Below are 15,185 nucleotides of genomic sequence, written 5' to 3'. Positions count from 1 at the left end.
TCATGTTTGGATAATTTTGTAAATAACATTTTCTATTTTGGGGACATTAGAAGCAAATATTGAAAATTTTCTGAAAATTTCCAAAACCCACTTTTTAAGGACCAGTTCAGGTCTGAAGGCACTTTTTGAGGCTTACATAATAGAAACCACCCAAAAATGACCCCATTTTGTAAAATACACCCCTGAAGGTATTCAAAACGGATTTTACAAACTTTGTTAACCCTTTAGTTGTTTCACAAGAATTAAAAGGAAAATGTAGATGAAATTTCAGAATTCACTTTTTTTTGGCAGATTTTCCATTTTAATCCATTTTTTTCTGCTAAGGCTACTTTCACACCTGCGTTTAGGTGCGGATCCGTCTGGTATCTGCACAGACGGATCCGCACCTATAATGCAAACGCTTAGATCCGTTCAGAACGGATCAGTTTGCATTACCATGAACATGGGTTCATGATAATGCAAACGGATCCGTTTTGACTTTACATTGAAAGTCAATGGGGGACGGATCCGTTTGAAAATTGAGCCATATTATGTCAACTTCAAACGGATCCGTCCCCATTGACTTACATTGTAAGTCTGGACGGATCCGTTTGCCTCCGCACGGCCAGGCGGACACCCGAACGCTGCAAGCAGCGTTCAGGTGTCCGCCTGCTGAGCGGAGCGGAGGCCAAACGGTACCAGACTGATGCATTCTGAGCAGATCCGCATCCACTCAGAATGCATTAGGGCAGTATGGATGCGTTTGGGGCCGCTTGTGAGAGCCTTCAAACGGAACTCACAAGCGGAGCCCCGAACGCTAGTGTGAAAGTAGCCTAACAAAGCAAGAGTTAACAGCCAAACAAAACTCTATATTTATTGCCCCGATTCTGTAGTTTACAGGAACACCCCATATGTGGTCGTAAACTTCTGTACGGGCACACAGCAGGGCGCAGGAGTAAATGAACGCCATATGGTTTTTGGAAGGCAGATGTCACTGGGATAATTTTAAGTTGCCATGTCACATTTGAAGACCCCCTGATAAACCCCTAGAAACGCTGGCAGTTTTGTTGGTACTATTTTAGGGTACATATGATTTTTGGTTGCTCTATATTACACTTTCTGTGAGGCAAGGTAACAAAAAAATTGCAGTTTTAGCACAGTTTTTATTTTTTGTTATTTACAATGTTCATCTGACAGATTATGCGGTATTTTTATAGAGCAGGTTGTTACGAACACGAGAATACCAAATATGAAAAAAAAAAAAAAAAAGATTTTTTTGTGTCTCCATATTCTGAAAGCCATATTTTTAATTTTATTTTATGGACGACTGTCTTATGTAGGGTATTTTTTTTTCCGGTATGAGATGCCAGTTTGATTGGTACTATTTTAGGGTGCTGTGACTTTTTGATCACTTAGTATTATACTTTTTGTGATGTAAGGCGACAAAAAAAATAGATTTTTTGACAGTTTATTTTTTTAAGGTGTTCACCTGAGAGGTTAGGTCATGTGGTATTTTATACAGCAGGTTCTTACAGACGCGGCGATACATAATATGTATACTTTTTATTTATTTATTTAAGTTTTACACAATAATAGCATTTTTTGAAACAAAGATAAATAAATAAATCATGTTTTAGTGTCTCCATAGTCTGAGAGGCATAGTTGTTTTATTTTTTGGGCGATTGTCTTAGGTAGGATCTCATTTTTTACAGGATGAGATGATGGTTTGAATAGCACTATTATGGGGGTGCATATGCCTTTTTGATCGCTTGCTATTACACTTTTGTGATGTAAGGTGACAAAAAATAGCTTTTTTGACACAGTTTTTATTTTTTTACGGTGTTCACTTCAGAGGTTAGGTCATGTGGTACAAACCGGATTCCAAAAAAGTTGGGACACTATACAAATCGTGAATAAAAACTGAATGCAATGATGTGGAGGTGCCAACTTCTAATATTTTATTCAGAATAGAACATAAATCACGGAACAAAAGTTTAAACTGAGAAAATGTACCATTTTAAAGGGAAAAATATGTTGAATCAGAATTTCATGGTGTCAACAAATCCCCAAAAAGTTGGGACAAGGCCATTTTCACCACTGTGTGGCATCTCCCCTTCTTCTTACAACACTCAACAGACGTCTGGGGACCGAGGAGACCAGTTTCTCAAGTTTAGAAATAGGGATGCTCTCCCATTCTTGTCTAATACAGGCCTCTAACTGTTCAATCGTCTTGGGCCTTCTTTGTTGCACCTTCCTCTTTATGATGCGCCAAATGTTCTCTATAGGTGAAAGATCTGGACTGCAGACTGGCCATGTCAGTACCCAGATCCTTCTCCTACGCAGCCATGATGTTGTGATTGATGCAGGATGTGGTCTGGCATTATCTTGTTGAAAAATGCAGTCTTCCCTGAAAGAGATGACGTCTGGATGGGAGCATATGTTGTTCTAGAACTTGAATATATGTTTCTGCATTGATGGAGCCTTTCCAGACATGCAAGCTGCCCATGCCACACGCACTCATGCAACCCCATACCATCAGAGATGCAGGCTTCTGAACTGAGCGTTGATAACAACTTGGGTTGTCCTTGTCCTCTTTGGTCCGGATGACATGGTGTCCCAGATTTCCAAAAAGAACTTCGAATCGTGACTCGTCTGACCACAGAACAGTCTTCCATTTTGCCACACTCCATTTTAAATGATCCCTGGCCCAGTGAAAACGCCTGAGCTTGTGGATCTTGCTTAGAAATGGCTTCTTCTTTGCACTTTAGAGTTTCAGCTGGCAACGGCGGATGGCACGGTGGATTGTGTTCACAGACAATGGTTTCTGGAAGTATTCCTGAGCCCATTCTGTGATTTCCTTTACAGTAGCATTCCTGTTTGTGGTGCAGTGTCGTTTAAGGGCCCGGAGATCACGGGCATCCAGTATGGTTTTACGGCCTTGACCCTTACGCACAGAGATTGTTCCAGATTGTCTCTGAATCTTCGGATGATGTTATGCACAGTTGATGATGATAGATGCAAAGTGTTTGAAATTTTTCGCTGGGTAACACCTTTCTGATATTGCTCCACTATCTTTCTGTGCAACATTGTGGGAATTGGTGATCCTCTACCCATCTTGGCTTCTGAGAGACACTGCCACTCTGAGAAGCTCTTTTTATACCCAATCACGTTGCCAATTGACCTAATTAGTGTTAATTGGTCTTCCAGCTCTTCGTTATGCTCAAATTTACTTTTTCCAGCCTCTTATTGCTACTTGTCCCAACTTTTTGGGGATTTGTTGACACCGTGAAATTTTGAATCAACTTATTTTTCCTTTAAAATGATACATTTACTCGGATTAAACGTTTGCCATCTCCACATTATTGCATTCAGTTTTTATTCACGATTTGTATAGTGTCCCAACTTTTTGGGAATCCAGTTTGTATTCATATAGAGCCGGTCGATACGGACGCAGTGATACCCAATATGTCTACTTTTCTTTCCCCTATTCTTTACTTTATTTTGGGAAACTTTTAAATTGTTTTTGTAAAACTTTATTTTTTTCACTTTATTTTTTGTCCCACTCTGGAACATTAACCTTTGGGGGTCTGATCCCCTTTACAATGCATTACAATACTTCTGTATTGTGATGCATTGGCTGTAAGTGTATTACTCACTATAAGGGTCCATTCACATGTCCGTAATGTATTGCGGATCCGCAATACACCCGGCCTGCACCCCCATAGAACTGTGTATTCCTTGTGTGCAATTGTGGAAAAGAATAGGACATGTTCTATTTTTTTTCCGGAGCCGCGGAACAACGCTGTGTTGTCCGCATCCATTCCTGCCCCATAGAGAATGAATGGGTCCGCACCAGTTCCACAATTTGCGGAATGGGTGTGGACACATTCACGGACGTGTGAATGAGGCCTAATACACTTACAGCTTCCTGCCTTTTATTCACAGGTCACACAGCACTAGGGAAGGGGTATGGGTGTCTGAGGGGTACTAAGTGCAGCTGATGGGGTAAACTGCAGCCAAGGAGGAAGGGCAGGCACATCTCACTGGTCACACAGCTCCCCGAACATCAGGGAGCTCTAATGAAGGGCTATATATGTGTGAGGGGGACTGAAGGGGTTAATTCTGAAGCTGAGGGGGAAGGGCAGGCTTATCCACAGCTCCGATGTCCTCAGCACTGGAGAAATTACTGACCAATCACAGTGATCGTCAGACGGGGACAGCTGTGACTGTCTTTGTCATAGGTGTTGTGACCAATCAGCTGTAACAGCTGTTGTCACTATCCTGACACTTTGTGTTTACTCACTGTGACAGTTTAACTGCAGGATGAGAATGCTAGTGCCTGAAGTACCTGCAAGTTAGGACGAGCATTCTCGTCCAAGGTCCTGAACGTATTAAAGGATAACTGTCATATTTTATTTATTTTTTTGCTAAAGTGTAGGGCAAGTGATAGGTAACAATTTTGCAATAGACTTTATTTAGCCAAAACATTTATTTTTGGTAGAAAACTGGGTCTGAAATGGCCCTCAGCAGCACTCTTCAAAAGAGCGTCGCTAAGGGCCACCCGTCTCCAATTAGAAAAGACGTGCTGTGCAGCCAAACGCTATGCTTCTGCCTCCCGTGTTTCCCTGGGAGACAGAAGGCTGGGCACAGGAGTCTTAGGAGTTAAAATAACATTTATATTCCCCCTTTCTATGCAATCTAATGCTCCGTTACATTCACTGACCTGCGATCTCCGTGATAATAATTCATGAAGCAGCCGCCGACTCACTGCGGCACAGTGCTTCTACTTCCAGCGGCTGCTACATAAATTATTATCATGGGTATCGCAGGTCAGTGAATGTAACGGAGATGGAAACATTTTATAGCCTAGAAGGCTCCACACTTAGGGTTCATTCACACGTCCGTATGTGTTTTGCGGACCTGCAAAACACGGACACTGGCAATGTGCGTTCCGCATTTTGCGGACCGCACATCGCCGGCACTCTCATAGAAAATGCCTTTTCTGGTCTGCAATTGCGGACAAGAATAGGACATGTTCTATTTTTTGGCGGAACGGAAGTGCGGATCCACAAATGCGGACAGCACATTCCAGCCCCATTGAAAATGAATGGGTCTGCACCTGTTCCGCAAAATTGCGGAACGGATGCGGACCCATTTTGCGGACCTGTGAATGGACCCTTATGCTTACTAGATGCAATCCACAAGGAAAAATAGTACCCCCTGGGTCTCAAAAAGAAAAAGCTGACCACACAGCATAGACCAACAATTCAGGGTCTCAGTAAGTACCGGTAGTCACTTACCTTTAAAATAAATGTGCTCTGTGACTGAATACATTGCTTATATATTTTAGTTTTTGTTGACTATGAACTTTGACTATGGGTTTTTGTAGGTAGGGATGCTTGTTCAGTAAAAGGCAGACTACTGGTGACATATTAAGGTTTAAAGTCCCAGGAGTAATGACACAATGTTAAAGTGAAGCAATTAACTTTCATATGACATCCTTTGGTCAGTATTTGGCTACTACTAGTAGAAGGTCCTAAACTTGGAAGACAAATGCAAATCTTTACACTGTACCCCGCTGAATACCAGACGCTGAGGTGACTCACAGCAGTAACGTGGCAGATCCACCAGATAGAACTTCAGTGATGCTTTTTCATTCTATACAGCGAATAATTTCCTCCATTACTACTACTACTACATACTCTGAGATCAATAACGTTCCACTATTTGTGGTGTTCTGGCCTGAGTATACAGCACATGATTCATCAGTGCTCAGGCTACAGCACTGAGCTTTTTATTTAAAGGGATTGTGCCACCAGTTATTTCATATTGGTGTTAATAAATCATCCTCGTCTTACAGATACCAAGCCATTACCACTCTACGTCTCTGCTTCCAGGGCACTCGACACACAGGAAATTAGCACTCACGGCTCTTTCACACAAAGGAGTTTTCTGTCCGGATGTAGTGTGCAGTGAATGCACAGCATCCGGGCTGAATCCTGACCCATTCATTTCAATGGATCTGTGCACATGACTGGTGGTATTTCACGCATCAGCTTTGCGTTCAGAAAAAAATGCAGCCTGTTTCATATTGTGTGTTTTTCACGCAGCTCTGGCTTCATAGAAGTGAATGGGGCTGGTGTGAAAAACAGAAGGTATCTGGATGCGATGCGTTTCTCATTGAGGATTTCTAGGAGATGTAGATTGTTATTCTTATAGTTGATATATAAGGAGTCTTGTGTTCGAAATGCACACAGGTGTTAGTGTGCTATGAACATTCCCTCAAGAAAAAATGTAATATGTATATATTCAATGGTCTTGAATTGAAGCCTGATGAATAATTCTAAATATCGAATTCATGTGTCATGAATTCGACTTACAGAGAAACATGTGTCGGCAGATAAGAACCATTTGGCCCATCTAGTCTGCCCAATATACTGAATACTATGGATAGCCCCTGGCCCTATCTTATATGAAGGATGGCCTTATGCCTATCCCATGCATGCTTAAACTCCTCCACTGTATTTGCAGCTACCACTTCTGCAGGAAGGCTATTCCATGCATCCACTACTCTCTCAGTAAAAGTAAAACCTTTGCCCCTCTAATTTAAAACTATGTCCTCTTGCAGCAGTTTTCTTCTTTTAAATATTCTCTCCTCTTTTACCTTGTTGATTCGCTTTATGTATTTAAAAGTTTCTATCATATCCCCTCTGTCTCGTCTTTCTTCCAAGCTATACATGTTAACAGTGTCGGACTGGTGTACCTGGGGCCCACCAGTAAAATTTATTTTGGGGGCCCACCGTACGGATACATTCAAATATAATAAATAATCTAACAAGTTTTTTTTATATGAACATAAGCTGGTGGAGGTGCTGTACATTGGATATATGTACTGTATGTAGTGTACTAAATCTAATGTGTTATGTGCCACTTGTGCAGGGAATGGGAGACTAGGGGCCCACCTTGCTCAGGGGCCCACCGGGGGATTCCCCTGTACCCCTGTGGGCCAGTCCGAGCCTGCATGTTAAGGTCCTTTAAAGCGAACCTTTCACCTCAATTTCACTTAATAAACTAGCAACAGTACCTTATAGATCATCTTCAGTGTGTTATTATACATCCTTGTGCCGCTTTCATGCGCTGTATATGCCTGAAAAAATCGTCTTATAAAGTACTCTTCTCCAGCTCCAACAGTCACGCTAGAAGTCAAGGGGGTAGCCCTTCCCTCACTTCAGGCTGTACCTCCCCTGCCCTAACCCCGCCTCTATGCACTGTAATTAACACCCGGCTCAGTCGCCGGGACCGCTCTTGTACAGGTGGCGCATGCGCCGTCGGCCGCAGTAGCAGCGCGATCCCGTCTATCGCGCGGACTCAAGCGCGATCCTGTAACTGAATTACAGGATCGCGCTTGAGTCCGCGCGATAAACGGGATTGCGCTACTACTGAGGCAGACGGCGCATGCGCCGCCTGTACAAGCGCGGTCCCGGCGACTGAGCCGGGTGTTAATTACAGTGCATAGAGGCGGGGTTAGGGCAGGGGAGGTACAGCCTGAAGTGAGGGAAGGGCTACCCCCTTGACTTCTAGCGTGACTGTTGGAGCTGGAGAAGAGTACTTTATAAGACGATTTTTTCAGGCATATACAGCGCATGAAAGCGGCACAAGGATGTATAATAACACACTGAAGATGATCTATAAGGTACTGTTGCTAGTTTATTAAGTGAAATTGAGGTGAAAGGTTCGCTTTAATCTTTCCTGGTAAGTTTTGTCCTGCAATCCATGTACCAGTTTAGTAGCTCTTCTCTGAACTCTCTCCAAAGTATCAATATCCTTCTGGAGCTATGGTCTCCAGTACTGAGCACAATACTCCAAATGAGGTCTCACTAGTGCTCTGTAGAGCGGCATGAGCACCTCCCTCTTTCTACTGTTAATGCCTCTCCCTATACACTCAAGAATTCTGCTAGCATTTCCTGCTGCTCTATGACATTTTCTGCCTACCTTTAAGTCTTCTGAAATAATGACCCCTAAATCCCTTTCCCCAGATACTGAGGTTAGGACTGTATCACTGATTTTATATTCTGCTCTTGGGTTTTTACGCCCCAGGTGCATTATCTTGCACTTATCAACATTACATTTTAGTTGCCAGATTTTTGACCATTCCTCTAGTTTTCCTAAATGCTTTTCCATTTGGTGTATCCCTCCAGGAACATCTACCCTGTTACAAATCTTTGTGTCATCAGCAAAAAGACACACCTTACCATCGAGGCCTTCTGCAATTTCGCTGATAAAGATGTTTAACTTCTTTAGTTTAAAATGTTGTGTGCAATAACTATTAATTCTAACAAAGGCAGTGCAATAAATCTGTATGAATAAGTACGTGATGTGTACCTGTCCTTAGCTAGAGGCATGTTCGCATCATGTTGTGCATACCTCCATGCTGGTCACTTTTTGACACTTACACATTGTTGTCTCCTGGGCTGTGTTCCTCTTCCACCTCCTGCTCCCCAGGGACAGGACTGTTTTGGTCCTGATCCTCAGGCTGTGGATCTAATCTTATTCTCTTACTCTGTTCAGACAGCAAAACAAAAAAAGCGGAAGACACAGGAATAAAGGAAAAGCATTAGAATGGACGTGAGCAGGAAGAACTAGCAGAAGAGACAATCATTGAAACAATTTTTTTTTTTTTTAAAGAGGAAAGAGAAAGAAACAAAAGATTGCAGGTGATAAATCTGCACAAAATATACTATAGTCCAAAAGCCAGTTATTAAACTCTTACAATTGTAGTTAATAATGAAGAGAAGACGTGTGGTAATGCATTCACTCACTTGCTCTTCTTCATCATATGTAGCATGCGGCCTACGTCGTTCTCCACGGCCTGGAGGGGAAGGACTGTGTCCTTGGTTAAAGGCCTCTCTCTGCAGCCGCACTGTAGTTTGTGGAGGAGGTGAAGAGGTACTTGGTGGGGGCTGTGATGTTTTCAAAGGCAAGACTTCAGAAGACATGGCTGCAACGCATTCGGCCTCAGATCTCTCACTACACAATTGATCCTTGAAGATACAAGTATAAGTAAAGCTTTTTTAAAGATTATGTACCCATATGACGGTATGACTATTATAGATTAAAGGGGTTCTCCAAGAGTATAAAATGTCCCCTCATGTGCTGGGCACCCCACATGGAATATACTTACCCCGATCCCCGCTGCGGCTTCTCCCTGCACACAGATAAAAACATCCGGTGTTAGGGGGAGGGGGAAGCAGCCAATGGCAGGCGGTGACGGGGACCAGTCTGCCTAGCGTCACCCACGGCTGGTCCCCATCTGACATTGGCTGCCCCCATCCCCCACACCAGATGTTTTCATCCGTGTGCAGGGAACAGCAGCGGCGGTGCGGGGACCAGGAGCGGGAACCTGGGTAAGTATATTCCATGTGGGGTGCCCGGCACATGAGGGGATATTTAATACCCTTGGAGAACCCCATTAAGACTGGTGTTTTGCAAACTGATCTTAATCCTGCCCTGCTCATGTCAGACGCACTACAATTATGATGATGATCAAGCATGTGGCACCGTGCAGTAGGTCTGTGTGTCAGAAATGGAATCTACGACAACTAGGAGCTGTGGTAGACAACAGATATAATTTACGTCAGTATTTTGGCATAATATTACAAGTGGTAAGCGGGGTGCATGACTTTTTGATGCCTGAAAACTGATGTAGGGATAAAATGTGTCCATCTACATAAACACACTCATTCCCCCAAAAATAACCCACCCAGATAGGAATGTCCGAATGCTGCAAAACTCGGCATGCAGTTATGTCTCCGGCAGATATGTAAGCGATTATGGGTATGGTATGATTATACACTTGCACATGTGCTTCCCCTGCTCAGAGGCTACATTTTGGTGGTGTACTTCTTGGTGAGAAATTAATGCCTGCTAAACATGTCTCTATGATGCACTCAAAGACATTTTGCTCAGTTGACAGACTGAGGGGGCACATCACTGGACTGAGTAAAGCAGGATGGTCATTTTGAAGAACTGCCCAACATCTAGGCTGTTCTGACCTACCTGTTAGGAGCAGTGGTTATATGAGGGCACACGCACAAGCTATGGACGGCCTAGACCAGTGATGGCTAACCTTGGCACTCCAGCTGTGGTGAAACTACGACTCCCAGCATGCTCCATTTATTTCTATAGAGCTCTGAGAGCAGCCAAGCAAGGGGGGCATCTTGGGAGTTGTAGTTTTAACACAGCTGGAGTGCCAAGGTTAGCCATCACTGGTCTAGACAGACCACCAGTAGAGGCCCGTTTGATCTGACAGGAAGCAAGGACTGCTCCCACAGATTCGTAGTCCACCATTCAGATACAGATGGCACCTTCATTACACACTCCTGTCTCTGTCCAGACCATTTCAAGGAGCTTAGTGTAAGGAGAATAGGTGCCCTGCCATTGAAACTGCCTTCATAGCAGTCCAGGTTGCTGGTTCATGACACCCCTTCAAATAGATTGGAACCGTATAGTCTTTAGCTTTGAATCTAGGTTCTGTTTGAGATTCGATGACTGTCAGGTTCGAGTATGGAAGCCTCGTGGTAAGAGAGTCAATCCTGCCTTTGCTATGGAGCGACACACTGCCCCAACTGCTGGTGTGATGATCTGGGGAGCCATCACATACGACAGTCTGTCTCCTCCTAGTAGTGATATTAGGGACACTAACGGCGTGCCGATATGTGCAGGACATCCTGAGGCCACATGTGTTGTCTTTCATGGCAGCTTCCAGCTGGCATTTGTAAACAGGATAATGCTCATCCACAGCAAGTGTTTCCCAGGAACGTCTCAGATTGCAACAATTCCTTGGCATGCTGGGTCGCCAGATTAATCAGCAAGCATTTACGGGACCAGTTAGGACACCAGTTTCAGCATCCTACAAGTGTGCAGGATCTAGAGCAAATGTGCTGCAGGATACCAGAGAGAACCTGTATGTCTCCATGTCCAACCATATTGTTGTGCTTTTTCATAAGTTTAAACAGTTATACTTACTTATTTTAGTTAAGTATCTAATCTTGTATCCAGGCTAGAGGAGATATAACAGGTACTAGAGCCTCCTTTCCATAGTACATTTTTCTCCAATAAACTTATCCTTTTGATCTAAAATTGTAATCACTTACATATGTCATCATTACATTCACATATAGAAAGTGTCATTCAACTCAAAGCGATCATTAGTACCGGAGGACCAGGAAGCGGTGAAGGCTCTGTACTTACCGCTTCCTGGTCCTCTGCTGTTGGCTGTGCATACGCTGTGCGCACCATTCACAGAATAGCCGTCAACAGGAGGAAGAGAATCGCGCTGGAGGAGCGGCGGTGTCCAGGAGCAGGAGAGGTAAGTGTTTATTTATTTATTTTGTGATCTGAGGCTGGGGCTGCAGAATAATGGCTGGAGTCTGATTAGGGCTGAAACGATTACATTGAGTAATTCAACACCCAAAAATAAATCGATGCAATTTTTTTGCATCGAGGATTCGTGTGTGTCATGTGACCACGGAGCGGAGTGAAGCGCCTGCTATTACTTACCGCTCCGTGGTCACCCGCCGGTCCGTACCGGTTGGTACTGCGCTGCACTGGATCCTGACACATCGTCAGGTCATAGTGCACGTAAGCGCGCACTAAGACCCGACGCTGTGTGACGTCAGGATCCAGTGCAGCGCACGGAGAAAAAGAGGAAGGAGCTGTGTAGTGGCACCTCTACTGGAAAGGTACGTATTTTATTTCACTGGCGCTGCGGACATGGCACAGAAGGGGGACAGCCGGCAATGGATGGCATGGAGGGGAAGATGGGAGTGGGGGACATGGAGGGGCTGATCTGATGGGACTGGGGGACATGGCAATGGATGGCATGGAGGGGTTGATGGCACTGGGGCAGTGCAGCTGAAGGCACTGGGGGAACGGAGCTGATGGCACTGGGGGGGAACTGATGCACTTGGGCTGATCGCACAGGAGGGAACCAAGGGTGTTGGGGGACTGATGGCAGGGGGTCTAATGAGTTTTTAAGGAAAAACGGTCTAATAATTAATTTTTTCTTAGATTACGCGATTAATCGTAAAAAATACTCCGTTACTGAAATAATCGTTTACTGCAGCCCTAGGGCTGATTATATATATGGCTGGGGGGTGATAAGAGGCATGGAGGTCTGACCTGAGGTGTAATGAAAAATATTTTTTTTCTTATTGTCTTAGGGTACTTTCACACTTGCGGCAGGACGGATCCGGCAGGCTGTTCACCCTGTAGAATCCGTCCTTCCACTGTTTCGCCGTGCCACCGCTCCGTCCCCATTGGCTATAATGGGGACGGGGGCTGCGCTCCGGCGGACTAAAAGTCCTGCGCGTCCGACTTTTTAGTCCGGCGGCCTCTGACCGCGAACTGTCGTATTGCGCCGGAGCGCCGCCCCGTCCCTATTATAGTCAATGGGGACGGAGTGGCGGTCCGGCGAAACAGCAGAAGGACGGATCAGACAGGGTGAACAGCCTGCCGGATCAGTCCTGCCGCAAGTGTGAATGTACCCTTACTTTTAAACCTAGCTGGGTCATATATAATTTTTCACCCTATATGTATATATATCTCTATCTATCTATCCTACATGATAAAATCCCTGGGTCAGGGCGCTGTGTGTCACCAATTTAATTTTGCACTGGGCATGCGCGTCGTCCAATCAGGAAACAGCGCCACACACAACGCTCCATAACTGTTTAAGCCCCGCTTAAGGCTTAACCATCGGGCCACTGCGGTCAGATGGTTGAAGGGTTAATGCCCCCCGCACTCCCTTTCAAGATGGCAGAGCGCCATCTTGCGCCAGGATGCGCACCATGTTATGAGCCGGCACAGTCAGTGGGGAAGGAGGAAGTCCCTCTCTCCCCACTGTGTGCGGCTTCTGCTGGCTACTAATGAGAATAGAGGGGAGTAGAAGGGAGGGACTGTGGCCATTGCGCCACCAATGAATATAGTTAATGCTTGAATACAAACATAGCCTGCGTGTGTCGGCCATATCCCATACCCCACCCCCATTACTGTGCACTGCGATCCACCGAAATTAACCCCTCAGGACCTGGGTGGTGCAATGGCCACAGTCCCTCCCTTCTACCCCCCTCTTCTCAGTATAAATTGCAGTCCCCCACGCAGTGCGCCCCCCCCCCTCCAGTATTAAATCATTGGTGGCAGTGGCCCCAGGGTCCCCCCCCCTCCTCACCCATTGGTGGCAGTTGTGATCGGAGCCCCAGCAGTGTAATCCTGGGGCTCCGATCGGTTACCATGGCAGCCAGGTCGCTGCTGAAGCCCAGGCTGCCATGATAAGCTCCCTGCTGCACAGGGCAGCAGGGAGAGTGAATGCCTTTTCACCCCAATTATCTAATAGATCTCTATTAGAGTGAATAGGACACGGGTTCTAGCTCCTAAGGGGTCTAATAGTAAATAAAAAGTAAAAAAATTAAAATAAAGTTAACCCCCCCCAAATATAGAAAATAATATATCGCACAACATGCTTCAAATTATATTGCTAAATAGCTTTTAGGTCATAATCGCCCAGCCCTAAGTTCAATACACTATATAGTGTACTGTAGTGTATTGTAAGCCATCAGACCCACTGGATCTTCAAGAACCAAGTGAGTTTGGGTCCCCAAAAAAAAAGTAGTATAAAAAAAATGTATTAATTAAAAAAAATCCTATATATACACACACACACACACACACAGCCTCAAATCACGAACAGAGTGGTACAGGTTTTGCTCAAGAATTTCCCTGTATTTAGCACCATCCATCTTTCCCTCAACTCTGACCAGTTTCCCAGTCCCAGTGCTTGTTTTTAGCTGAAAGTAATAGCTTTCTTCTGGCCACTCTGCCATAAAGCCTAACTCTATGAAGCGTACGGTTTATTGTCATCCTATGTACAGATACTCCAGTCTCTGCTGTGGAACTCTGCAGCTCCTCCAGGGTTACCTTAGGTCTATGTACTGCTTCTCTAGTTAATGCCCTCCTTGCCCGGTCCATGAGTTTTGGTGGGCGGTCGTCTATTGGAAGGTTTGCTGTTGTACAATGTTCTTTCCATTTGGTTATGATAGATTTAATGGAGCTCCGGGGGATCATCAAAGATTTGGATATTTTTTTATAACCTAACCCTTACTTGTACTTCTCAACAACATTGTCCCTTACTTGTTTGGAGAGTTTCTTGGTCTCCATGGCAGTGTTTGGTTAGTGATGCCTCTTGCTTAGGTGTTGTAGCTTCTGTGTGTATATGTAATGACAGATCATGTGACAGATTGAACACAGGTGGACATCATTTCACTAATTATGTGACTTCTGAAGGTAATTGGTTGCACCAGAGCTTTTAATGGGCTTCCTAACAAAGGGGTTGAATACATACGCACATGGCAATTTTCTGTTTTCTATTTCTAAACAATAGTTTTATTTATATATTTTTCTCCTTTCACTTCACCGACTTAGACTATTGTGTTCTGATCCATTACATAAAATTCAGATTAACAAAACATTGAATTTAAGGCTGTAATGTAACAAAACACGAAAAAAGTCAAGGGGGTGAATACTTTTGCAAGGCACTGTATATACACAAACACAATGCACAACTACCTCTAGCAAAATATTTCAATACTGCAGGAATAAACCTAATAAAACGCCCTTCGCACTGCTCACACCAGTGCGCCGACCAATCGCTACCAGCAGTCTCAGCACCAGCAGTCAGTGCCAGTCGTACAGCAACCAGTCACAGTGCCAGCAGTGTCAGCAACCAGTCAGTGCCAGCCATCTCAACCATCAGTCTCAGCCACAAGCCGCAGCCAGCAGTCAGTGCCAGCAGTCTCAACTACAGCCAGCACTCAGTGTCAGCAGTCTCAGCCATAAGCTGCAGCCAGCAGTCTCTGCCACAATCACTAGTCAGTACCAACAGTCTCAGCCGCAGCCTAAGCCACCAGCCGCAGTCTCAGCCAGCACTCTGTGCCAGCAGTCTCAGCCACAGCCGCCAGTCAGTGTGGTCAAGTTCCCTTGCCATTTAATATAGACTGTTCCTACTAATGTTTATGCACTACTGTTCTAGCGCCCATTATTGTAACGGGCTTAATGACTAGTGTGTGTGTGTATATATATATATATATATATATATATATTATATTATATTTTTTTATTACACACACACACTATATATAATATATATATAT

At 44.5% G+C, this 15,185-nt stretch overlaps 1 protein-coding gene across 4 annotated transcripts in view; it reads right to left on the bottom strand.

Moving 5' to 3' along the window:
- The window catches only part of ACIN1 (apoptotic chromatin condensation inducer 1), an 84,736-nt gene that overhangs the window by 28,574 nt on the left and 40,977 nt on the right, over positions 1-15,185 (bottom strand). For 3 of the 4 annotated variants that reach the window (XM_044274114.1, XM_044274125.1, XM_044274121.1), the window contains 2 exons: positions 8,799-9,020; positions 8,433-8,539 (listed from right to left, as the gene is read on the bottom strand). In XM_044274114.1, coding sequence (XP_044130049.1) covers positions 8,433-8,539; positions 8,799-9,020 — 329 coding nt within the window. Of the gene's footprint in view, positions 1-8,432; positions 8,540-8,798; positions 9,021-15,185 lie in introns of those variants that run through there. The other variant, XM_044274131.1, reaches the window with a different exon arrangement.

The sequence above is a fragment of the Bufo gargarizans genome, chromosome 1 (assembly GCF_014858855.1).
Source record: "Bufo gargarizans isolate SCDJY-AF-19 chromosome 1, ASM1485885v1, whole genome shotgun sequence".
Taxonomy (NCBI): Eukaryota; Metazoa; Chordata; class Amphibia; order Anura; family Bufonidae; genus Bufo; species Bufo gargarizans.
This window is presented reverse-complemented; position numbering and strand designations above follow the sequence as displayed.